Below are 26294 nucleotides of genomic sequence, written 5' to 3'. Positions count from 1 at the left end.
TTGGGGAGAGGAGGAAGAGCCACTGTTTCTAAGGTGAGGAAAACTCACGGCGAAGAGTTCTAATGACTGACACCAACCTCCATGCAAATCAGGTTTGCTTCACGGGGGAGTCAGAGGCAGACTATAGGGTCCTCCCCCTGCAGTGCTTTGCCTTGCACCCCTTACCGGTGCCCATGCCACGCCAAGGCTGGCATGCATAAGTCTGAGAGTTTTATGCAGCTCCTAAAAGAGGTCTGTCACCCTCAGGTTCAGCCAAGCCTCTGTCAGCCAAATCAAGTCTGTGGTAATATATTTGTAAGGGTTTCGATGCCAAGGAGTCAATTTGTTGTTTTATAAAGCCAATAATCTTATTAAAAATAAAGGGTCCCAAGGTAATCATTAACAAAATACTAATCAGGGGTCCCATAAGGGGCATCAAAGTGTCCTAGCGCGCCACCAGCAAGTCTAAGGGAAGTAGTCAGTGGATGTGATGTCCAGGGGAAGAAACAGCACGTCTGGTCTGGTCAGCGCCAGCTGATGAAATTTTTCTTCTTCATAGAGGGTCAGCTGTGGAACAAGCAAAACTAGGAGGCAAGGACCAGGTAGAGAAGAATTGACATGAAAATATAGGGTGGTGTTGTACCAAAACACAGAGGAGGTGCATACACATTAGAAGTCAAGGTGAGGTTCCTTGAACATGAGGAATATTTTGAGAAAAGTGAGCAGTCAATAAACATGTAAGGATGAAGTCAGCAGTGGTAGGTTAGCAGAAAGAGAAGACTTGGATAGGCTGGTCAAGTTAGCTGGACTATATACTGCCATGGCGTCCTTTGTGGTAAGGACTTGCCAACAGGGACTCTGTGGATTTTGCAAGAGCAATAATGTCATCCACCATAATAAAAGGAAAACAAAACATGGACATCCAGTGTTGAAAAACAGAAGAAAAAGAATATGTCTCTATGGCTGGGAGAGTGGGTGGCTTTGTCAATGAGATATAACAAATGGACAATTCAAATTTTTGTAAATATTAAAAAGGCTTAGTATAATTACTTCATTGACTCTTTAGCCAACTAAAGGTGCATTCCCCTTCTTTTTTAATTTATTTTTTGAGCTTTTAATGTTCTAAAGGAAACAAAAATACATGGATTGGATGTCTATTGAAGCAAAATAGAGCATATGACTCCTAAGGTTTTTGAGCTTTTTCTTGTTTGAGCTGTAGCCCACATAAATTTAGAAAAAGTATCAACTGAGAAAAAAAAAATGTTTTTGTTTACTAAACATGGGCAGGTGAATTACATCAATCTGCCAGAGAGCATTGGCTTTTATCAATGGGGATTAATCTTAAAAGTCTGAATAGCAGGATCTTAATTAAACAATGAAGGAGCCAGTAAAGTGCCCTCACTATGGCAGGTCAAGCATTAAAATTTTAAGAGGCTTGTAAAAAAATGAGAAAAAATTTTAGGATGTGTGTGACTTTAGGAGTCATCACACACCCATAAATAAAAAACGAAAAATGTTTAGTTTTAAATCTTACCATATGAGCAGTCAGTTCTTCATGTGCAGATGTACCTATAATTATTTACTTAGGGAGAGAACTTGTACCAAGTTAATTGATGACCTAATGGTTAGAATTGGCTTGAGTTTTTGTATATGATTTTAGAAGGCTCTTTATTAAAATATACCAGTATGTTATAGAAAGTCAATACCTAATGTGTTGACATGATAAAATGTTTACCATTTTTTAGCATTATTTTAAACTGATTAGACAGTTTAAGCACACTATTATAACTTAGTTTACTAAGATCTTTACTCATCACAAAGCTATCATGAGTAAGCATAGATATAAAACTCTTAATAGATTTTGCTCTTTAGAACTCTAATATGCAACTTAAAAGGCTAAAATAAAACCTCATAGCTTAATTGTTCAAAGTACTAATTTTGTTAAATCAGGATTTGCCAAAACAAATCTATCAGACCAGAAGCACCATGTATTACCTTAATTTATCAAGAATAAACCTCTGACAGTGTCTTAAAACAAACCAGATAATTTTTTTTTACTCTCTAAAAGAACTGATTAAAGTTTGACATGTAGAATCTGTACTCTCAAAAGCCAATTATTTGATAATAATTTTTGTAGTTTTTTTTTAATAGGGGAGTTATCTCAGCAACAACTTTATTAGAAGGAGTAAGTCACTGTAAAAGCAAAAGTAACTAACTCATGAGTAAGATCCAAAAATCTCTTAACAAGTTTTAAAATAAAAGTTTTAACTGGAACATTTTTTTCTATATCAGACATAAAACTCTCTTAACTTTTTACCTAGTCTCTCATGTTTTAATATCTAGAGTTCTTTTTTAGGGAAACCAGGGCCATACTTCTTGAATAAAATGTAAAAAGGTTAGCTAAAACATCTATACAGCTCTATATTAGGCCGCCCCATATTTATTTGATAAGTTTTATTTGGAAAAAAATTATTTATTTATTTTACATATCTTATTTAAATTAAACCTCATTTATCAGAGCAAAAGCCTCTGGAATGTAAATAATTAACATAACCATTGTGTTATCTTTTACCAACCCAAGCCAGTTTTGCCTGTTTAGTTGAGAAACTATTTTAAAAACTTTTTTTTTTTTAAATCACTTAAACAATTTTAAGTAAAATGTTAAACTTTGTTTGTTAGGATCTTTGCTTATCACAAAGCTATTACACCCTTTGGGCAGCTATGAACAAGGGTGGGTACACAACTTAATTGATCTTTCACTTTGATTTGGATAGTAACTTAAAAAGCTAAGATAAACCTCATAGCTGAAATGTTCAAAATAAATTTTTACTGTTAACATTTCTTTTAGATGACCATTTTACTCTAAATAATTTTGTTGAATCACATCTGCCAAATGAAAAATTTTTATCAGGCCAGGAATACCACATTTAACCCTTTTTTCCTGGCAAGGCCACTGCTCTACACTGACTGGGTTACTAGAAAGCCAATTCAAGCATGGAATTAACAAATTAACAAACAGAGGCAGTTGGTATTGGGGTGCTGTTAAGGTTTACAATTCTCACAAGAGGGAGAGAGACTGCAGGGGCATTTTACCATGCCTAGAGATCTCAGAAAATCTTTTAACTAATGAATTGAGGCTGATATTAGCTATCAGAAGGACAAAACTGTCCTAAATTTTACTCTGGTAAAGGTGTGCCAACTCTGTGAGTCGGGATCTTTAAAACCACATTTAGCTTAACTAAATCTTATTTAAAACTTAAAACAACCTTTAGTTACTTAGGGGTTAACACACATTAATGGAGACAAGGTACAGACTTAAAACAGACATTCTTGGTGAAAAGAAAAATTTTCCCTTTGAAAAACCGCTCTGGTTTTTGGATTCCTAATTCACAGACTCTCTACCCCCCCCCCCCCCAGGAGGGGCGTTTGTGTCTAGGGAATGATTCACTGCAGTCTTTGCCAATCTGTGGAGCAGTAGCTCTGTGCCGTGATTGGCTGCACGGATGGAACAGACGGGCTTAGTTTACTGCGTGCAGAGAAAAATCTTTGAAATTCTTTTTCTGGGCTAAGGTACATTTTACAGTTTTAAAGAAATAGTTCATTAAATTTCTATCAAAAGTGTGTGCTGGTTCTCTGATTAATAGTTTTTAAGTTAGAGAGAATGTCTTGTTTGATTGATTTCTTTTTTCTTTAGAGAATAGCTTGCTAGCCAGATAAGATCTCACTCAGAACTGGTTTAACACTTTCTGAGAGCTCTGGTGGTAGCCAGAGGGAAAAACCTGGATCTTTTTTTTTTTTTTTTTTGCTGGCTAGTTTTAAGATAATGCCAAATCAAGAGCCCACAGTTCTTTAACTAATTGTAAATGGTCTTGTTTTTCTTCTACTAATTTTCTAAGGGAAGCTTTTTTTTGTGCTAGTTGAGTTTTAGCCTTGGTGGTGTCGGCCAAGTCGAGGACCGGAGCACAAAATGGAGGGGTGGTGGCATAGGGAGGCGGTCTGGACAAAGAAGAGCCTAGCGGTGGCCGGTCAGGACTATGATATTTGGCCATCTCTTCATCAAGGGATAAGGCCTCTTTAGGAGAAAGACTATCATTAGGCCCATCTTTGGCAGGGGGTCTTAAGGTTGTCAAAGAGGGGTAAATCTTAACAGGAGGGGTCTTAGCAGGAGCCGTTTTGATCTTGGCAGCCTCAGGGGTGGGGTCTCCTGAATTAGGCATGGGAATAGAGACAGACTCACAAACAGAAGGTGGCCGGGAGTGTCATTGTAAGACTTTTTCTCCCTCTCTCATGACTCCCTGTACATCAGGACAATGTTTATGGACTTTGAGTATATCATTTACTAAATTCCAATAATAAAAAGCCTGGACTGGAACCTTTTCTGGACCAAAAGTCTCATAAAACTCTCTTAAACAGTTTCCTACTCTAGCCCATCTTTTTTCATCAATAATCCCTTCTAAGGGGAACCATGGATAAACATCACTCACAAAATAAAAAAAACTTCTTGAGATCCTTTTTCTTAACCCTTACTCCTCATGTCTTGAGGGACTCTTTGAGGCCCTTAAGCAACAAATCATGTTTACTCAATGCTTGTCCCATAATTGCGTCGCTCTTTCTTACCTCAAAATGGATCAATCTCACAGACGGGCGAATCTGCGGCGATCACCACACAGATCTTCACTCACTCTGGGCTAGAGCGGCGATCCAATGCGAACCTTCACTCACTCCTTCTCTGAAGTGGCGGTCCTATGCTCCTTGGTCAACCATCGGGGAGCGACGTTCTCTCGGACCCCAGACCCAAAAAGGTCCCACGTCGGGTGCCAGGTGCCCCGGCCTGAGGGGTTATTGATGGAAACCTAGGGTAGGGGGCGAGAGAATGGAGGGGACAAGAGACACGAAGAACGAAAGCAAGACAGGTTTCTGATCAAGCTCTGAAAATTTTATTTTGCAGCCGCATTTTAAGCACACACCATGAGGAAGTTCTGCTAAGGTAGTGGGGGGAGGGAGGTGGGTGAACAACTTTCCAAACAGTTAGATGGTAATCTCAGTTCCAATGATCAGAATGTCTGCTCACCGGTTATGTGAGAGACTTAGCTAAGGTTTTGGCTCCCGGCAGTCTTCCCCTCATCTCTCCATTTCTCTCTGTCCTATCCATTAATGACAACAACAATAATAACTACAACAATAAAACAACAAGGTCAACAAAAAAGAATAAATACTTAAAAAAGAAGAAGAATTATTCAGGGACCAGACAGTGGTGCACATATAGTATGAAGCCTAAAGACCGGTGTAAGGATCCCGGTTTGAGCCCCCAGCTCCCCACCTGTAGGGAGTCGCTTCACAAGCAGTGAAGCAGGTCTGTAGGTGTCTATCTTTCTCTCCTCCTCTCTATTTTCCTCTCCTCTCTCAATATCTCTCTGTCCTATAAAAAATCAAAAATTAAAAAAAAAATGTCCACATGAGCCTTGGATTCATAGTACAGGCACCAGGCACCAACGATAACCTTGGAGATAAAAAAAAAATGCTGCAGCATGTCACTAACTAGTTCATACCTGCTGAACAGGTAGGCGGAGTTCTTCTTTACTGCCAAGCAGCTTATGTGGAGTGGTTGTTTCCCACTCAGACACTTGATAGGGCACTGTGCACCTATGGATAGCATAAAGAAACTATGAAGTATATTTTGCAAGCAGGCTTTTTAGCTTAATCACTCACTTCTGACCAAGAGATAAATCAGGCTGGGGGGAGAGATAGCACAGTGGTTATGCACAGAGACTCCCATGCCCCAAGGGTCCAAAGCCCTGGGCTCAATTCAGCTGCTCTGCCAGATGCCAGGTGGGCAGCACTGCTGGGCCCTGTGACTTTCTATACAAGTACCGTTTTATAGTATGTGTGGATTCTGCAGCAATTATTCACCGTGTTCTCATCAGGAGAACAATATGGAAAGACTTCTACTATACAGCTCCACCTCTAGACCACTGGAGTATAGATATTCTCCTAAGTTTTCTGGCCAGTTCCCTGCGCCCCCCATGTCAGCACAGGGCCTCCTCCCTGCTGCTCCAGCCTCCGAGGGCAGTATCAAGAAAGACTCACAGTTACACTTGGTTAGTTTTAGGCAGGTCCTCTACCTACAGCAGTCTTTTTGCTGGTAAAACATACTGGAGGTGGCTCCTCAACCCGTAAACTGCTGGACTGTTACCAGTAGATATGGGGGTAGATATGGGCTTTAGCCCCAGGAATCTCTCCTTACGCTCCTCTCTGTCCACGAGCCACATTTGTTTGCACTCACTGGTGATTTGGTGGGTTCCTAAAGTTGTTCTAGACCTGTCTTGTTGCTATCTCAGGTGATCTCCTTTGATATTCCTAATTGACCAGGAAGAGGAGAGGAGAGGACGGGGGGAAGGGAAGGGGGAAGAGAAGGGAGGGGAGAGAAGAGAGGGGAGAAGGGAGGAGAGGAGTAGAGAGTGGAAGAGAGGGGAGAAGGGAGGGAAGAGGGGAGGGGAGGAGATATGGGGGAAGGGAGAGAGGAGAGAAGACAGAAGAGCTATGAAGTGTATTCTAGCAGGTAGGGAATCTGTATTGGAATATAGTCCTCTCTTGGGCATCTCTAGAGACCGACATGCCATTCTATTGACAGCTACTGATGAGCAGACTCATAGAAATTTGAGCTTCATTAGGTGGGAATTAGCATGTTATCAAGTTTTCTGAAGACCCTATGAAATCAAAATAAATATATCACTGTGCACAGAAATGTAGATTTTTTTTTTTAACCAGGGCACTGATCAATTCTGGTTTATGGTGGTGCAGGGGTTTGAACCTGGGACTTGGGAGCCCAAGGCATGATAATCTCTTTGCATAACTATTATACAATCTATCCCAGATGACAGAACTTTTTTGATAGGCCCAGGCCAAAACTGAGGTTGCCATTTGCCAGTGAAACCTTAGAAACGTCTTCTCCAGGACTGTGTGTGGGAATGTTGTCATTATACCGGCGGTGCAAACAGAAGAAGCTTTCTTGGTCTTCTGCAGCCCGCTAGGACATCTCCATATCCCCTAATTTAGCACAGGCTGTTTTGTAGCAAGAAGGTACCTTCCTGTTCACTCTAAAACATGTGTAGCTTAAAGGCTTGAATATTTCTGATCATTGCAGCCTTTAGTTCTCTGTCGGTACTTTGTATCTTCAGATCCCTTCATGGGGTGGTATAAATAAGGTTAAGTTCTAAGTTCCTTCCCAGCTAAAGTTCTAGAATTCTCTGTTAGGGTAACTTAGAAAGTTCACTTAGCTCATTTTATAGCAAAGGAAAAAAAAAAAAAAAGGTTGGGGCCAGGCAGTGGCGTTCCTGGTTAAGTGCATCTATCACCAAGTTTAAGGATCTGGGTTCAAGCCCCTGCTCCTCATCTGCAGAGGGAATGCTTCCTGAGTGGTGAAGCTGGTCTGCAGGTGTCTGTCTTTATCTCTCACTACCTCCCCCTCCTCTCTCACTTTCTCTCTGTCATATCAAATAAAAATAGAAAGAAGAAAAATGGGAAAAAAGGTGGCAGAGAGCAGTGGATTAGTAGTGCCGACACCAAGCCCCATCAATAACCCTGGTGGCAAAACAAAAAAGTTTATCAGTTCCATCTTATTTGAATTTCTAGTGATGTCAACTTTTTACTTCAAAACTGCCCCCCCCCAGGAGCCAGGAGATAATTCACTTGGTAGAATACATGCTTCCCCATTTGAGAGGGCAATGGTTAAGAGCCCCTTACCACCTCACAGGAGCACCAAGCACAGGGGAAGCTTCTTGAATGGTGGGACAGTGCTGTGGTGACTCTCTCCCTCTTACTCGTCTGCAGGAAGCAGTATGGCCATGCTGGCTCAGCAAAACAAAACAAACAAGAAACCCTAGTGGTAAAATAAATCAAATAGATAAAATTGTCCCCCTTGGAAAAGAAAACACACACACACCCTAAATTGAAGAATCTGTGAAGGCATCTCACAGTATACTCACAGGTCCCAGTGAGGAAATAGTCACTTAGCATAGGGGGCCAGGTGGTGGCACACCTGGTTAAACACACATATTGCTATGCGCAAGGATTCACATTCAAGCCCCTGCTTCCCACCTGCAGGAGGAAACTTTGTGGGTGGTGAAGCAGGGCTGCAGGTGTCTTTCTGTCTCTCTCCCTCTTTATTTCCCCTCTCCTCTCAATTTCTCTCTGTCTGTATCCAATAAATAAAGATAATAAAAAATCTAAAAATATCATTTAAAAAAAAGAGAGCAGATGCAGTCTGTCATAGATGCTAAGCCATCCAGTGACACATGGTAACATACTGGCCTTTGGGAGTAGGGGGCCAGGGGTGGGGGCCAGTCTTTCCTTACCCCTACCTTGCCCTGTCTCTGCTCAGTGCTTTTAGGGAGAGAGAAGTATCTGTGTATATTTGAGTACAAAGTGGAAATGAGGAATTGACTTCCAGGGGAGATATTTTAATTCACATGACCTGTGAGAACATCAGTAAAAACACATTATGATTACTGTTTTCATCTTCTGTTCTTCCTCTTAGGCCGCTGCCCTGATTCATGTTTACCTGGATGGCTCTGTGCTGGTGACTCATGGTGGGATTGAAATGGGGCAAGGGGTCCACACTAAAATGATTCAGGTAGGAATGTAAATATTAGACTAAGGTGCATGTGTAATCTCGTAGGCATGCCTATGAGGGAGAACCTATGAACGTACATTTTCTGTTCCGAGGAGAAAAAAAAGGTAAAAGGAGGTTTGAATCTTGAGCCATTGAACTGTTATCAGAAATTCAGAAAACAAGCCATTTTGGTGACTGAGCCTCCTGGAAGAATGTGACCGGGGAGTCTCAGGTCACCTTATTGCTAAAGAAGTTTGTGGGGTTATTTGCTATTTCTCTTTGGCTCTAGAAGAAAATGACAAGGTAGGTTTTTTATCCTTTGCTAGATGTAAACATATTGCAAATTTTGATGTGGTCCATCATTTTTAGAACCCTCACTTGATGTATTTAATCATATGTGGCCCAGATTCGAGCCCAGCCTCCACTGTGCTCGAAAAAGTCTCAGTGCTATGTGTATTTCTCTCTCTCCTTCTGTCTCTCTTTTTCCATCTGAAAATGCTGACTCAGAGCAATGAAGTCCCAGTAATGACAAAATAAAAACTGGAAGAGGAAAGAAAAAGAAAAATAGTTTAAAGATCCTACACAGTTCACCACCTTGTAATAGTCATTGTTTATTATTATCTTTACTTATTTATTGGATAGAGACAAATAATTTTCTGATCAAAATCAATCAGAAGTTCACCACCTTGTAATAGTCATTGTTTTATTATTATTATCTTTATATATTTATTGGATATAGACAGACAGTCAGAAATCAAGAAGGAAGGGGGAAAGAGACAAAGAGGCACCTGCAGCCCTGCATCACTATTCGTGAAGCTTTCCCCCTGCAAGTGGAGACTGGGGGCTCGAACTTGAGTCTTGACGCATTGTAACATGTGTGCTTAACCAGCCCTGTAATAGTCATTGTTTTGAGGGCTTTTGATTTTGTATTTTCTTAAACAATGAAAATGACAATATGATGTTTATATAATTTAAAAAATTTCTTTATTGGGAGATTAATGTTTTATATTCGACAGTAAATACAATAGTTTGTATATGCATAAGATGTTTATATGATTTTTTAAGTTTTTTTTTCACCATGTAAAGTGAGCACTTCCTCCCGTCAACAAAAATTCTTTGCAGTTCTGATTTTAAAATTTTGCTTGTTGTTGTATATATAACTTACCTAACCAGGGCCAGTGAAATAGTTCACTGGATTAGGGCACCTGCGTTGCCATTTTTGAAACCCAGGTTCTAGCCCAGCCCGTATTACATTGAAGGAAGCTTCGGTGTTATAGTCTCTCTCTCTCTCCCTCCCTCCCTCCCTCCTTTCCTCCCTCCCTCCCTCCACACTGCCTCTATCCAAAGGCAAAACAAAGTAAAAATTTAAAAAATGTTAACCGTACTCAATTATCAACACTTCAACGAATACTTCTGTGCACAAGCCTATGATCATGTCCATAATTATTTTCTTAAAACAGATTCCCAGAAATGTACTTAACAGTCACAGAGCATATCTCAAATTTGGTGCATATTACCAAATTGCTTCTCAGGAAAATCATCTCATTACAATACTATAACATTTCATGTTTTAAAAATTAGACAATTTGGGGTGGGACTCACCTGACAGAATGCATATACAATATATATTATATAATTATATATTATATTATTATGTGAGAGGGCCTGAGTTTTAGCCCCCAGCCCCCAGGTTGAGAAGTGCTGCAGGTATCTTTCTTCCTCTGTCTCTCACTTCTGTGAAAAGAAAGAGAAAGAAAGAAATGAAGAAAGAAAGAAAGAATGGAAAAAAGGAATAAAGAAAAAAGGAAGAAAGAGGCAGATAAAAAAAAATGGCTGCCAAGAATAGCAAAATGGTGCAGGTACTGAGTCCCAGTAACTTTGGTGGAAAAAAAATTTAGGTAGGTGAATCATAGCACTTCTTTATTCCTTACATCCATGTATTTCTGATCAGAGAGATGATGGATATGCATTTCCTTTCATGCCACCAGGCCCCTGAGAATTATCTGGTCAGACCTTTCCCTTCATGGGGGTCATTTCCTTAGTGGACCACCAGAGACCTTACTCTCTGAACCTGCACACTTAGTGTGGATGGCCTTCTGAAACCCCACCATGTGCAGGGCTGTGTTCTAATTGCTGTTTGGAAAACTCTACTGAGTCTTACTGCTTTGCAGCAAAGAGGAGAACCTTGAATTATCTGACATAATTAATGTGATTTTGCATTACAGAAAGAAAAAAAAAACCTTCTTTGGTTTCCTAAAACAAAGGGTCAGGGGCCTGGCACCCTCCTCAGTGGTGGCATCTTAGTGCTGCTGTTTTCCCTCATCATTGCCCTCTCTCACAAGAAGCACGCTGTTCCTGAGCATCTCCAGGGGTGCGGTTGCAGCCACCGCTAGCAGATTAAGCCTGGAGTGTGAGGAGAGGCCCCAAGCGTATCAGTTTCATTATCTAAAGACATTTCAGCATTTCTCCCTCCCTTGGCTTGGATCTTCACCTCCTCTTCATTGTTCTTGGAAAAATCAAAGTGAAAGTTGTATTCAGGGCTTGGAATCCAGACCAGCTACAGCTTTAATTAACTAATTAATTTTTGAAAAGAGAAATATTTGAAGGGGCCAGGTAGTGGTGCACTTGAGGGCTCACATTACAGTGTACAAGGACCCAGGTTCAAGCCCCTGGTCCCCACCTGCAGGGGTAATTTTCACAAGTGGTAAAGCAGGGCTGCAGGTGCCTATCTCCCCTCTCCCTCTCAATTTCTCTCTGTCTCTATACAAAATAAATAAATAAATACATACATAAAAGAAACATTTGGGGGCTAGCAAAATAGCTTATTTGGATAGTTGGGCTATTTTGCTATGTGGGTGACCCAGGTTCAAGTTCGGTCCCCTCTGCATTAGAGAAAGCTTTGGTGCTATGTTCTTTCTCTCTCTCTCTCTCTCTGTAAAAGTCATTTTGGAGTGGTAAAGCCTCAGTAATAAGGGGGAGAGAGAGAGAGAGAGAGAAGAGAGAACAGGGAAACATCTGTAGCTGGAGAACTCATGGTTTTATTATCTGTCCCTGTTGCATGAAGGTCTCACACATGTGCTACCATGCAAGCATGCAAAAGCTTCAAGGTCTTGTCAAACTCTCTGAAAAGAAACACTGTTCTGAAATACAGGTGGTCAGCCGTGAACTAAGGATGCCGATGTCCAATGTCCATCTGCGTGGAACTAGCACAGAAACCATTCCTAATACGAATGCATCCGGGGGTTCCGTGGTGGCAGATCTCAATGGGTTAGCAGTCAAGGTAAAAGTCATTGCCATGCACCCAAATCATGTACCCCATTAAGGCCGACATCGTCACAGCTCTATGGAGGGAACTCAGAAAATGTCAACAATTAATCCAGTTGTTACCTCCTTCCCACACCTGCTGGATCCTCTCCAGGTCTCAGACCCTTTCCAGGTCTCTCTCCCATGCTGGGAATGCCACCTCCCAGCCATCCTTGATTCTCATAGGCCTATGGCCAGCAGTTATTGCAATTCTTCTCAAAATGGGCCTCTTTCTTGTTTTCTAGTTCCAGGCTCTGGTCACCCAGGCTCACACTGGTTGCCTTGGCCATCCCAAGCTTCTGTCTTGAGGCTATTTCATTTCCCTTCACTCTGGTTTCATACCGTTGGAATGAGTTTTCTTATAGAGCCAGTCTGAACACACTATGTTTAAAGCACTGACTGGTAGTCTACCAGTAGTTTTTCTGGTGAAGCCCTCACCTCTGGACCTGGCTTACCAGGGTGCTTTATCTTTAATTCTGGCTCACTCGTCACTCTTCACCATCACCTTCTTAAAGATCTGGTCTCTTTATTTCCTCTGTGGGGCTCTTAAGTAAAGTCTGTGAACAGCACATATTGTGTGATTTTGAAATTGGTGTGCACAAATTATGATCATACTTTTAATTCAAGCAAAATCATCCCTAGAATGCTTGTCAAACTCTGCTGAAGCGCCTTGAACCCATCATCAGCAAGAATCCTCAAGGCACTTGGGAGGACTGGGTAAGAACTATTGTTTTTATGGACTTTTTGTTAGGAAAACAAAGGGAGGGGAAGGTGAGGAGGAGGTGTGTGACTCCAGTATCAGAAGGTTCTATCATATTACAGGTCTACAGGTCCTTTGGCTCAACACATGGAAATCCGATCTCAGTGCAGACTTTGGGCAAACTCCCTGTTAGAAAGGTGATTCTTGGGAGTCTGGCAGTAGTGCAGCAGGTTAAGCACACGTGGCGCAAAGCACAAGGACCAGCAGAAGGATCCCGGTTCGAGCCCCTGGCTCCCCACCTGCAGGGGAGTTGCTCCACAGGCAGTGAAGCAGGTCTGCAGGTGTATATCTTTCTCTCCCCCTCTCTGTCTTCCCCTCCTCTCTCCACTTCTCTCTGTCCTATCCAACAACTAGCGACATCAATAACAACAATAATAACTACAACAACATTAAAAAGGCAACAAAAGGCAAAATAAATAAATAATTTTTTTAAAAAAGGTTATTCTTTTACACAGAATTCTTGTTTAAGTAAGATTTAATTCATACTGCTTTTGTAAAATTATTTTTAATCTTATTTTGTCTTATTTATTTATTATTGGATAAAGACAGAGAAACTGAAGGGGGAGATAGAGAGGAGGGGGATAGAGGAGAGAGATAGAGAGACACCTGCAACCCTGCTTCACCACTTGTGAATGTTTCCCCCTGCAGGTAGGGACCGGGGGCTTGAACCTGGGTCTTTGCACATTGTAGTACGTGCACTTAACCAGATGTAACACTACCTGGCCCCTATAGTGGTTTTTGTTTGGTTTTTGCCTCCAATTGCTGGTGGTTGGTGTGCGTTTTTTCCTTCAATTTTTATTTGATAGAGAGAAATTGAGGGAGGAGGGGGAGATGGAAAGGAAGAGAGAAAGACAGACACTTGCAGACCTGCTTCACCTCTTGTGAAGCAACGTCCCTGCATGTGGGGAGCTGGGGGCTTGAATCGGGATCCTTGTGCAGATTTCTTGTGCTTAGTACTATGTGCACTTAATCATGTGCACCGCTGTCCAGCCTTCTTCATGTTTTACTATTCCTAAATGAAAAAGACACTAACTTCTTTCAATAAAAGTGAAAATCACATGAACACTGGATTAGACAGAGCAGACTGAACCACTGAATGTATGTTTTCAACTAGTAGTATGGATCGGTTAGAATGAGAAGAACTGCCTCCTTTGACCCACCTGTAATCTAGTTAGAAGATACCCACCCTAAAGCCAACTAGTAAAATTTCTAAGTATTGGGTCAGAGAATAGTTAAGTGTTGTAGGGTGGGATGTTGAGACTGGGACAATGTACTATGCTGACTGTCCCAGAAGGGCCCATGAAGAACATCAATCTGGGGGAAATGGCACTTGGAGAGTCCTACTTCACCTAGGACTGGTTCTGTAAGTCATGTTTATGGAACTTCTCGGTCATTTCTGGGCATACTTATTTCTGCCCTCTGCTCTGTGACACCTGAGAGAGTCTGAGTAGAAAAAGCTATTGAGAAAGTGCTCAGAAACTCAGTCCTCTACCTCTGTGAATGCTGTTGTCCAGCCCACTTCATTCTGTAATTGTGTCACTTCTCACCTTTTTCTTCTCAGACTTAGGGAGTTGAACCCCACTTCTATTTTTATTTAAATTGTCTTACACTTTTTTCCTACTTTATTTGATAGGAAAGAGAAACATTGAGAGGAAAGGAAGAGATAGAGAGAAAGAGACACCTACAGACCTGCTTCACCAATCATGAAGTGTCTCTCCTACAAGAGAGAAGTGGAGGGCATGAACCTAGGTCCTTCTGCATGGTAACATGTGTGTTCAACCTGGCGTGTTGCCAACCAGCCCCAACCACCCCTCTATTTTTCACTGTATTAGTCAATGTGAGTACTGCAGAGTCAGGAGAATTTTTGGTGTTAATGTCAGCAAAACTATCCCCCCCCCCAAGACTCACATGGATAACTTGATATTCAAATCAAACCTCCTGTGGGGAACTGAGAACCCAGCAACCTCCAAGCACCCAGTTCCATATGTTCCATATTAATAGGCTAAACCTTCCCCGGTTAGTGAGTGGATGTCCCCATAAACAGAACATGCATTTGCCCAGATATTCCTGCCTGTACATTTAACTGATCATGACTGTCATTCGTTATGCTCGGAAGCATTGGCTAAATGGTGTTGCCACAGGAAGTGACCACAAATGCCTGGGGAGATAGAGAACGGTGAAAGGAATAAATGAATCCTGATCTTTGCTTTATTTAACACATTGTAAAATTAAAATCCAAGTCTCAAGAGATGTTTCAAACACCCTCGATGCATCCTCTGGTCCTCTTCCTTCGCAGGCTCAAGCTGCTTTTAATGAAAGCATCAGTCTTTCCGCCACTGGATACTTCAGGTAAATAGTCCTTTCAATCACACAATATGAAAACCAGCAGCAGTTGCTATCCTGAGGAAGAGTATCACTTCTGTTTGCAATTTTGCTGGAAGTTGATGCTGTGCCTTCTATTAACCCACTGTTATTAGAAATACTCAACCAATAGTTCAGAGAGGCTCATTTAGACATGTGAATAAAACCCAGCTGAATTGCTTCTGATACTAGTGAGCACTAAAGGGTCCCCTCGGGTTAATGCTTGGACCTCACCACAGCGTTGGACTCTGTTGAATACACTGTCTATCCCTCTGGGAGGCAACTGTATATAAATTAAAGACAAAATAGAGAAAGAATTATTTCACATTTCCTAGATTGCCCCAAACTAAGAAATTTGTCGATAACCATATGCTGACAAGATGTGGAACTAAAATTCATTTGCATTGGAACACAATTTATCAAACTATTTTCAGGTGAAATCCATCAGGACTGACTTAGGAGTAACTGACTTAGGAACTAAATGCCACCTCCATTGAATGGCTGGGGTAGCAGAGGAGAGAAGGATGCAAAGTCCTAGCAAGCTGTTGGCTCATAATTCTCTTTTGTAGTAGCTTTCATTCCAAGTCCTTAAAGACATGCAGGGAACCTTCCAAGCCATGGAGGGCAGAATAGCAGCAAGGAACAAAAAAACCAAGGGACCTTATTCCTCATGTAGAAAACAGAATCATGGAATCAGAAAGAAACCAATAGTCACCTATAGACCAGAAAACAGTGTGTGGTGTAAAATGCAGACTGAATCCCTCAAATCTGATGATACTGGGGTTGTGTGATCCAATACTAGCCAAAGACAATAGACAAAGACAAAAATAATTGTGCAGACAGTCCCTAACTTCTAGGGATAAGGAATAATTGGTAAGGAGCAGCTGGGTGTGTTTTTTTCTTTCATCAGATAAAACAAAGTGAATAAGAAGTAGATATTTATTCAACAGATTTGTTGCAGGCATTATGTGCTGACACATCATTATACAAGTGAACTTCTTTGGTCTGCTGTGCATACAGATTGTGTACAGCTTCTAATGGGCTTGTAATTAGGAGACTTGAATTCATAACATTTCTCAAGAATTCTCTTTCTTCCAGGGGTTATGAGTCAGACATGAACTGGGAGACTGGGGAAGGCCATCCTTTTGAATATTTTGTCTATGGAGCTGCCTGTTCTGAGGTTGAAGTAGACTGCCTAACAGGTGACCATAAGGTCAGTAACAGTGGGGAAAGTCTTCTACTTGCACTTAGCATTTCCGTATTCACCATCTCTCAGAAAACTACAGGAGCATTTGGCCCCAGGAAAATAATAACAAAGGAAAATGAAAATTTAGCAATGGCATCAGTGATATGGATTCATCCTTGGAAGACAACTGGTGGCCTCTTCTTTATTTCCTTGTTCTTTTTACGTGGATTCAGGAAGGAAACCACTTCAAGGAAGAAGTGTAGCCTATAGAAAGCCTTCATAGAAGCCATTGACACAACCTACAGTCCTGACCTCCATCTATTTATCTATCTACCTACCTACCTACCTACCTACCTATCACCTATCTAACTATCTATACTTTATTGAGGAGGTAGTGGAACCAAAACATCACTTTGGCACATTTAATGCCAGGAATTGAGCTTGGGAACTCATGCTTTTAATAAGTGTCCAAAGTTCTAGCCATGGTGCCACCTCCTGGGTGACACCTGACCACTTAAATGGAATTCAATATCTCTATACTAGTCTGGAACAATTTTGTAAGTGTCTATAGTCAGTTAGAAGGCACCTAATTTTCTTAAGAAAAAAATATTAGAAGAAAGTCTCAGATCAAACAAAGGGTTCCCTTCATTCCATCAATAATTATGAGCAGGTCTGCTTGCTGTGGCAGACACCACTGTGTCACATAAAAAAAGACGCAGGTCTGATGGAGAGCAGAGGTGTCACAACCCCTTATGCTGCCTGCTCTACTCCTCGTTTGCAGACTGTCAGATGATCTTTGGCCATGAGACAGTGAAACTAGATTGACTGACTTTCTGTTCTTAAAAAAAAAAAAATCTAAAACAGCATATGACAGATTTCTTGTTGTTGTTGCACCCTGAGTTCTATGTTTCAGCAAACATCATCCATTCATTTTGGGTTCTGCTTAATAGATTGTGTGGTAACCATACAGGGTTGCAAGCAGGATCAGGAGGGCAGTAGGCACTGTTTCTGTGTCATGTCTGTTTTGTCAGATTAAACTCAACATGTTACATAAGTCAGCCAGAATGAAAGTCAAGTAAATACTTTTGCTCTCCAACTATCTCCAAGAAAAACCACAGCAGTGCTTAAATGGATTAAGAGCACTTGTACAACTTTGAAGTTAACCGTAATCAACTTTGTGACATCGTGAAATTCTTCCTTGCTTATTCATCCTGAAATAGAACACAGTCCCAAGAGAGGTCTATACCTACACCATCCTGTCCAAGGAACTCTCAGCTCCCTCTAAGTTTCATTTATTAAAATTAACAAATTTTCTCTTCTTTTTTATTGCTAGAACGTCAGAACAGACATTGTCATGGATATTGGCTACAGTCTAAATCCTGCCCTTGACAAAGGCCAGGTATGTATAGCTGATTCCCCTTGCTTCCTGTCTGTAAAAGCCAAGAACTACAGGAAGTACATTCCACTCAGCTTATTCATCACCTTGTTTCTATCAGAATATTTCTATTCAGGTCAACCATAAAACTCAACTCTTGTGTTTAAAATAAAACAAAAAAACAAAACAAAGCAAAAAAAAAAAAAAAAAACAGAAAAGAAGCAAAGGTATTTTTTTCCCCAGGGTTATCGCTGGGGTTGGTGTGTATGCTATGAATCCACTGCTCCTGGAGGCCATTTTTCCATTTGTTGTTGTTGGATAGGACAGACAGAAATTGAGAGAGGTGGGGAAGACAGAGAGGAGGAGAGAAAGATAGACACCTGCAGATCTTCTTCACTGCCTGTGAAGTGACCCCTGACCCCCCTACAGGTCAAACCAGGATCCTTGCTCGGGTCCTCGTGCTTTGGACTATGTGTGCTTAAGCTGGTGCACCACCACCTGGCCACCAGTTTTGGTTGTTTTTGAAGAAGCACACAGTCTCTGTAATAGGGGAGCTTGAATGAGCCAAGGAGAATCCCAGTGGTAACAAATCAGAGCCCACACCTCTGGGGTAGTAGAGCACAGTGGTGGGTGCTAAGCTTTGGGTGCTGGTGGGCTTTAGCATCAGAGGATTTGAAATTGGGTTGGGATAGCAAATGTCTAATAACTATAGCTGGACCTGTTGACAGGTAGCCCATTTTGCCCACAGACATTTAGTTAAGTTAAAAATAATGGCAAGAGATTGGGGGAGATAGCATAATGATTATGCAAAGAAACTCTCTTGCCTGAGAGTCCCAGGTTCAATCTCCTGCACCAACATAAGCCAGAGATGAGCAGTGCTCTGGTTAAAAAAAAAAGTGCTATTTTTCATAAATATTCTGAGTGTCTAGCATCTCTCAGAAGCAAAGATTACCTATACCAGGGCTATATTTCTACAAGGAAAGTGAGGTGACATCCTCTTTAGGGAGTCTCTCTCTCTTCCTACCTGTAGAATACAGGACCCACCTGGAACCTTTCCTCACTTTCTTTACCTTTCCTCACTTTCTTTAGGTGGTTCCACTCACATCCTCAAATTGAGCACATATTAATAACTTGAAGTTCTGTACTATTATGACATTGATTGGAGAATGAAAATAATGAATAGGTTGGGGAAGTCAAAGCAAATTTTATTTTATTTTATTTTATTTTTGTAAGATAACAGGGTATATCCCTGTATCCCATACAGTTCTCACCACCAGATTTTTGTATCTCATGCCTTCCATTGGAAGTTTCCCTATTCTTAATCCCTCTGGGAGTGTGGACCAAAATTCTTTATTGAGTGCACAAGATGGGAGGTCTGGCTTTTGTAATCGCTTCTGTACTGGACATGGACTTTGACAGGTGGATCCATACCCCCAGCCTGTTTCTCTTTTTCTCTAGTGGGATAGGGCTCTGGGGAGGCGAGGCTTTGGAACACATTGGTGAGGTTGTCTGCCCAGAGGGATCAGGTTGGCATTATGGTAGTATTTGCAACTTGGTGGCTGAGAGGCGGAAAGATATAAAACAGGACTAATTTTAATAAACAGGAACCCAAAGGTAGGAACAGAGCATATAAAATTAAGGGTCTTCATGTGAAAACAAGCTAGGAGGTCTATTTTAGGTATGTTCCTTGTGATTCATGACTTTAATAATTTTTTTCCTGAGCCTGACAGCTAATATGTAGGTAGACTGTAAGTATTGTCTGAGAAGATAGTATCAGAGTTGAGACTAGGACTAGAAAGCTGGATTAGGGCAGAAAGTAGCTCCCACATAGTGCACTTTAGGGATAGTGTGGGTGTGAGTGAGTGAGCCAAGGAAAGGAAAGAAAATGGCCTTCTGGGTAGGAAGAGACCAGAGAAATCTGCCTATAGGAAGACATAAACTTCAGCAAATGTCTGACTCTATCAAAAAATAAAAACAAACTAGAGTCAGTAATTAAAAAAAAAAAAAGAAGTGAGATAAATGAGTCCAGAAATGTGAAACCATCCAGCTCTTGGAGAGGAAATGATGGGATGGGATTTGGGGACTCTCCGGTCTTGGGGACCTCTCTTGGCTGGCTGGCCACAGACTGTGCAGAGAGGCTTTCGTCTACTTGTGGGCAAAAACAAGGAGGCTACTTGGCAACAGGAGCTTGGAGGTCTCTTTTAGAGCTAAAAACAACCCAGCTTTATATAAATAATTTGTTTATTAATAGTTTGTACAAGACTGTAAGATTACAATGTGTTGTTCCACACCACGCCCACCACCAAAGTTCTGTGTCCACCCTCTAACCTCTCAAAGAGAACCCCAGAGTTCTCACAGGTCTTACAGTTTACTTGCTTCTGTTTTGTTTGGATTTTTTCTGTTTTGAGAAGTTCATGTAATCAGATTTCTAGATTTCACATATGAGTGAAGCCATCTGATAGTTGTCTATCATCTCTTTACTTATTTCACTAAGCATAATCACCTCTAGTTGCATCTTTATTGTCCCAAAGGACACAATATCATCTTTTTTGATTGCAGAGTAATATTCCATGCAGTATTTATCCCAAATTTGTTTAGTTAATCATTTGTTGATGGGCCTTTAAGCTCCTTTCATTCTTTGGATATTTTGAATAATTCTATGAACATAGAGGTGCATATGTCCCTTCAAATTAGTCTTTGAGTGTCCACTGGGTAAGTGCCTAAAATAGTATTGCTTTATCATAACGTACTTTCATTGTTTAAGGACTCTCCATACAGTCTTCCAAAGGGGCTGCCCTAGTCTGCATTCCCACCAGCAGTGAAGCAGAGTTCCCTTTTCTCCACAACCTCTCCAACACCTGTCATTTCCTGGTTTGTTGATGGAAGTCATTCTCTCAGGTGTGAGATGGTATCTCAGTGTAATTTTAATTTGCATTTCTCTAATGATTAGTGAAGTGGACTGTTTCTTCATGTGTCTATAAGCCATGTGTACCTCTTCTTTAGAAACCTTTCTGTTTAATTTTTTGACTTAATTATGATCAACAAGTCTGTTGGATAAGAGGGTTAAAATTCTACATAATTCCCACCACCAGAGTTCCGTATCCCATCCTCTCCATTGGAAACTTTCCTATTCTTTATCCCTCTGGGAGTATGCACCCAGGATCTTTATGGGTTGCAGAAGGTGGAAGTTCTGGCTTCTGTAATTGCTTCTCTGCTGGACTTGAGTATTGGCAGGTTGATCCATATTCCCAGCCTGTTTCTGTCTTTCCCTAGTGGAGCAGGGTTCTGGGGAGGTGAGGGTCTGGGACATTTTGGTGAGGTCATCTGCCCAGGGAATTCACATTGGCATCATGGTAGCATCTGCAACTTTTTTTTTTTTTTCTTTTTTTTTTTTCCTCTTCCAGGGTTATTGCTGGGCTCGGTGCCTGCACCATGAATCCACCGCTCCTGGAGGCCATTTTTTTTTCCCCCTTTTTGTTGCCCTTGTTGTAGCTTCGTTGTGGTTATTACTATTGCCCTTGTTGACGCAATTCGTTGTTGGATAGGACAGAGAGAAATGGAGAGAGGAGGGGAAGACAGAGAAGGGGAGAGAAAGATAGACACCTGCAGACCTGCTTCACCACCTGTGAAGCGACTCCCCTGCAGGTGGGGAGCCGGGGGCTCGAACCGGGATCCTTACGCCGGTCCCTGCGCTTTGCGCCACATGCGCTTAACCCACTGCGCCACCGCCCGACCCCTCATCTGCAACTTTTTATTGTTTTTTTTTTTTTACTTCTTTTGTAGAACTGTACCAATTCTGTATAGATTTTTGATGTCAGTCACTTGTCTGATGTGTAATATGCAAATATCTTCTCCCATTTATAAAGCTAAAATTTTAATAAACTAAACTTCAAGCTCAGGGCCTGAGACTTTGAAATTAGCACTAAATGAGATGTGTAGAAATGCTTTTTCAGTAAATTTTGTAAGCTAGGCTCTGAGGCACACTGAAAATCCACTTCAACTCTCTGTTAAAACCTTGAACACACAACAGTGTGAAGTTGAAATGCTTCTGTTGTTTGTATTCCCTCATATGTGGAAATTGCTTTTCTTCATCCTCTCAGATTGAAGGTGCATTTATCCAAGGCATGGGCCTTTACACAACAGAGGAACTGAATTATTCTCCTCAGGGTGTCCTGTACACTCGCGGTCCAAGCCAATATAAAATCCCCGCCATCTGTGACATCCCTACAGAGCTGAACATTTCTTTGTTGCCTCCATCACAAAATTCAAACACCTTGTATTCTTCTAAGGTGAGTCACGCTCTCTGGCTGAATGCCTGATGACGTGCTATCTGTGTGGGCTTGGGGAAGTGACATTCAACTCTTGGTTGTTGGCAGTGGTTTAGGAGGATTGTAGAAATAAAAGTTCCACTACAGCTGCTGAAATAACTCACTTGGATTGTGCTTTCTTCTGCCATGTGCATAACTCAGGCTTCATCCCAGGCCCTACTGCATTGAAGAAAGCTTCGGTGCTGTGGCCTTTTCTCTCTCTCTCTCTCCCTCTTCCCCCCTCTGCCTCTAAGAAAATAAAATATTTTATCTTTATTTTTAAAGTAAATTGTTAGCATTAATTTTATACCAAGCACTGCTCATTTTTTGTTTATTGTGGTATGGGGGATTGACCCTGGGGCCTTGGAACCTCAGGTACGAGCTTTATGCAATAACCATTACGCTGTCTCCCCCACATAAAATGGTTTTTAAAAATCTACTAAACACTTTTATCACAAAGAAATTTGCAAAGGTGGTGGTACTCCTGGTAAAGCATATGTTTTACCAAACTCAAGGATCCAGGTTCAAGCCTCTGGTCCCCACCCGCAGGGGGAAGGCTTCACAAGTGTTGAAGCAGGGCTGCAGCTATCTCTCTTTTTCTCTCCTTTTCTATCTTTCTCTTCTGTCTGGGTTTCTTTCTGTGTCTGGTCAATCAATAATTAAAAAGATAAAATAAAAAGATTAAAAAAGCAACATTAAAATTTTTTAATTGATATAATTTTGGAACCTGATAGGAATTACTGTTGCTCTCAGGTTACATTTGATTTTTCATTAACCATCTTCATCTGTCTCCATATCTGATTTCTCCATTTGGGATCATTTTCTTTCATAAGAGTCCTAAGAGTAGGAACACTACATCAAAAATATTAACTTACTTATTTACACATTTATTTTGCCACCAGGGTTATTGCTGAGTTTTGGTGCCTGTACTATTTCACCACTGTTCCCAACAGCAGTGGGAAGTGGGGGCTTGAACCCAGGTCCTTGCTCACTGTAATGTATGTGCTTAGCCAGGTACACCACCACCGGGCCCCTCAAGCTTACTTTTTAAATGAAAGTTACATATATAACATTTCACATGTACATATCACTGCTTCCTTATGAGAGAGCTGACCTGTTTCTTTTCCAGGGTCTGGGAGAGCCGGGTGTGTTCCTGGGATGCTCAGTGTTCTTTGCCATCCATGATGCAGTGAAGGCTGCAAGACAAGAGAGAGGCCTGTGTGGGCCGTTTATGCTCAACAGTCCACTGACCCCTGAGAAGATTAGAATGGCCTGTGAAGACAAGTTCACAACAATGGTATGTTCCAATCATTATGCTTTGAATTGCTGTCCTGAATCCTTGTGGTTAAGTCCCATTATCCCACTATGGCACTTCTCCATTAAGTAATGGGCAATGGGGCTGGGCAGTGGTATATCCGGTTATTCACGGACCTGCATTCAAGCCCCTGGCCCTCATCTTCAAGGGGTCAGCTTCATAAAATGATGAAGCCATGTTACAGGTCTCACCCTCTCTATCTCTCCCTTCCCTCTGTTTTTTTCTCTGTCTCTATCCAATAAAGGAAGAAAAATAAAATCCTTAACAAAAATAAATAAAGTGGTCTGGGAGGTGGCGCAGTGGCTAAAGCACTAGACTCTCAAGCATGAGGGCCTGAGTTCAATCCCCAGCAGCACATGTACCAGAGTGATGTCTGGTTCTTTCTCTCTCTCTCCTATCTTTCTCATTAATAAATAAATAAAATCTTTTAAGATAAATAAATAGATAAATAAATAAATAAATAAATAACCAGTGATGGGAATCCCAAGGACACATGAGCAGAAGAGCAGAGTAGCCTTTGGATTCTACCAGCCTGATCCTACCTGGCCTGTGGTGGTGTGGCTGGCTGGTTCAGCTCTACACTACCAGGAAAAAAATTTTTAAGTTCATTCTTCCAATATCAGTTTGTCCCCCCACACACACGCACACACCCCTGATTTAATTCTCTTCTCAGGATACCTCATTTCAGAACAGAATCTCAGAAGCTGCTTGGCCCTAAAGCCTCCACACAGATGGATTTTGCTCTAATTCTTCTTTTAGCGTTTGCCTTTCTTCCGTAGCCAGTCAACAGCGTCAGGTTGAAAGCTGTCAGGAGCTGCTTGTTGCTGGCTTTGAAAGTGACTGAGATCCATGTGGATTCAGTCGGCTAGGAAGGATCCTCAGTTTCCCCAATGAATGGGTACTCACAGGATGCACCACGAGAAGGTCGATCCAATGCATCCCTTTGCTCTAATGGTATCTCCCTACACCCTAGTGGGTCCTAGTAATGCTGCACCTTCCTAATTTGAGCCATACAGTGGGAAGAACCCCTCCTGATCCAACCTCCACTAGCAGGCATTCTTCCAACAGCACACCTGCTGAGAAAACACCTCAGTGCCCCTTGGTTGTTTCCAGTGATGTCTTCATAGTGGATAGCAGTCATGCTACGCATGAGGTCTCTGACTATACGCAAATTATTCCTGCTTGGAAAGTGCCCTCCTACAACTTCTCTCCTTTTGACTCTTGTGGGGGAACTGAGACTGAGTCCACTTTGGATTTTTTCTCCTCAGCCAGGAGACGATGACTCCCCTCACTGCCCTGCCCTGCCCTGCCCTGCCCCTTAGTCATTTCTCAAGTGGCCACACCCTGCTAGGCTTCCTGCAGGTGGAGTTTATCCCACTTTCTGTTTTGCTGTTTCTTACCCGTCACAAGCATTTTTCAAGTTGAAAGCAACCAAATGTATTATTTTATTCTAGATTCCAAGAGATAAACCTGGATCCTATGTTCCCTGGAATATACGCATATGAATCAAATACAAATTTCTGGAGAAAATGGATGACTTCTTCAACCTAGCAATCTATCCAGTATTTGTGCTTCAAGATACTAGGGCTGAAAGACTGATTTTCACAGCTCAGGAATCACTTCACAGAGTATTGCTTTTATATGTTGCAGATTTTAAGTGTTCCATTTAGATTTTGATAGACATGCTTAAGCAAATTAGAAGTCATATTTCACATGGTATAAATACTAATAGGTTTCCTCTTGAACGATGCCCTTTGCTGTTCTGTTAAATTCATTCAGTTGAGTGGAACAGAGGATGAGTTGTATGTGATTCATATTCTACTAATAGAAATTATACTGTCAAATGAAAAGCGATTTTCTAAATATTTTTATTAGCGGTCTAAATTATAGAGTTGTTAGTTTCTCATTTATTTCCAATTGTTATCACCTTCCAATTCTTGTCAGCACAGACCCAAGCACTGTATCAGAAGTCTAATAAAGATGAATCAATTGGGCTTCATCAAAACTGAAAGCATTTATGTTCCAAAAGACACCGATAGCTGGGGAATGGAGGGGCAGAAGCATATACACAAACCACTAAATGGGAGGAAATATTTGCAAATCCCATATTTCATATAGATTTAGTATGCACAGTCTATTTTAAAAACTCTTAGAACTCAACCATAAAAATCTAGATAATTCATTTGTAACTCATTTTAAAAGAGAAGGATGACAGAGGACCTAGTGGGGGTTGTATTGTTATATGGAAAACTGAGAAATGTTATGCATGTACAAACTATTGTATTTACTGTCAAGTGTAAAACATTAATTCCCAATAAAGAAATTTTTTAAAAAGATAAGTAACTCAATGTTGCCAATTTTAATAGGCTAAGGAAATGAATAGATATTTCTCCAAAGAAGACATAATAATGATCAATAAGAATAGGAACAAATTTCCAAGCTCATTAATTGTCCAGGAAATGCAAATCCAAACTATGATGAGAAATCATTTCACTGAAATGGCTATAATCTCAATGAGGAGTTAACAGTGTTTGCAGGGATGCTGAGATCTTGAAAACGTTTGCTCAGGGAGGGAGAGGAGATTAAAATGGAATTAGGGATTAGGAACAGGTCTCTCAAGTGATGGGGCACTTTTGGCACTTGGGGGGGGGACCTCCTCAGCTCTCCTGAGGTGTGTGTGTGTGTGTGTGTGTGTGTGTGTGTGTGTAAGTTTCTGTGTCTTTACATGTATAAGTTTCAAAAAACGGCTATTCTATGTGCTTCTGTGAATAAATACTTCAACTTCATCTAAAAAAAATGGTAGGAATACTGGGTGTTGGGGGGTGGAGGAGGTTGATTATTCCTGGATACATAGCCAAGAGAATTGAATTATCTTTATGCTCTTTGTCTAAGCCTCCCAGGACTTGACCTACTACACTCTTGTTACAATAGGGACTACGGGAGCTCTATCCATAGTTCAGTTCTGAAAGCCTGACATTAACTTTTTATTGCCACTTCAATGTGACAAAGACTCCTCATATGTAACATGCATTAATAGTTCTCCTTCTCTGTCTAGTCATAGCAAGATGCTAAGCCAGACATGGGGTAGTGAGTGCAG

The 26294-nt window shown here is 41.2% G+C and overlaps 1 protein-coding gene across 4 annotated transcripts in view; it reads left to right on the top strand.

The window, feature by feature from the left end:
- Positions 1–25540, top strand: part of LOC103121601 (aldehyde oxidase) — a 108818-nt gene extending 83278 nt beyond the window's left edge. Inside the window, exons 27-35 of one of the 4 annotated variants that reach the window (XM_007532126.3) lie at positions 8516–8611; positions 11742–11870; positions 12536–12610; positions 14950–15002; positions 16113–16227; positions 17534–17599; positions 21676–21864; positions 23012–23179; positions 24652–25540. In XM_007532126.3, coding sequence (XP_007532188.1) covers positions 8516–8611; positions 11742–11870; positions 12536–12610; positions 14950–15002; positions 16113–16227; positions 17534–17599; positions 21676–21864; positions 23012–23179; positions 24652–24702 — 942 coding nt within the window. In that variant the 3' untranslated portion in view covers positions 24703–25540. Of the gene's footprint in view, positions 1–8515; positions 8612–11741; positions 11871–12535; positions 12611–12723; positions 12852–13944; positions 13993–14949; positions 15003–16112; positions 16228–17533; positions 17600–20339; positions 20474–21675; positions 21865–23011; positions 23180–24651 lie in introns of those variants that run through there. The other 3 variants (XR_009550667.1, XM_060194175.1, XM_060194173.1) reach the window with 3 other exon arrangements.
- The last annotated feature ends 754 nt before the right edge of the window (positions 25541–26294 follow it).

This window comes from Erinaceus europaeus, chromosome 7 (assembly GCF_950295315.1).
Source record: "Erinaceus europaeus chromosome 7, mEriEur2.1, whole genome shotgun sequence".
NCBI classification, from domain to species: Eukaryota; Metazoa; Chordata; class Mammalia; order Eulipotyphla; family Erinaceidae; genus Erinaceus; species Erinaceus europaeus.
Note: the sequence above shows the minus strand (reverse complement) of the source record. Positions and strands in the feature narration are given on the sequence as shown.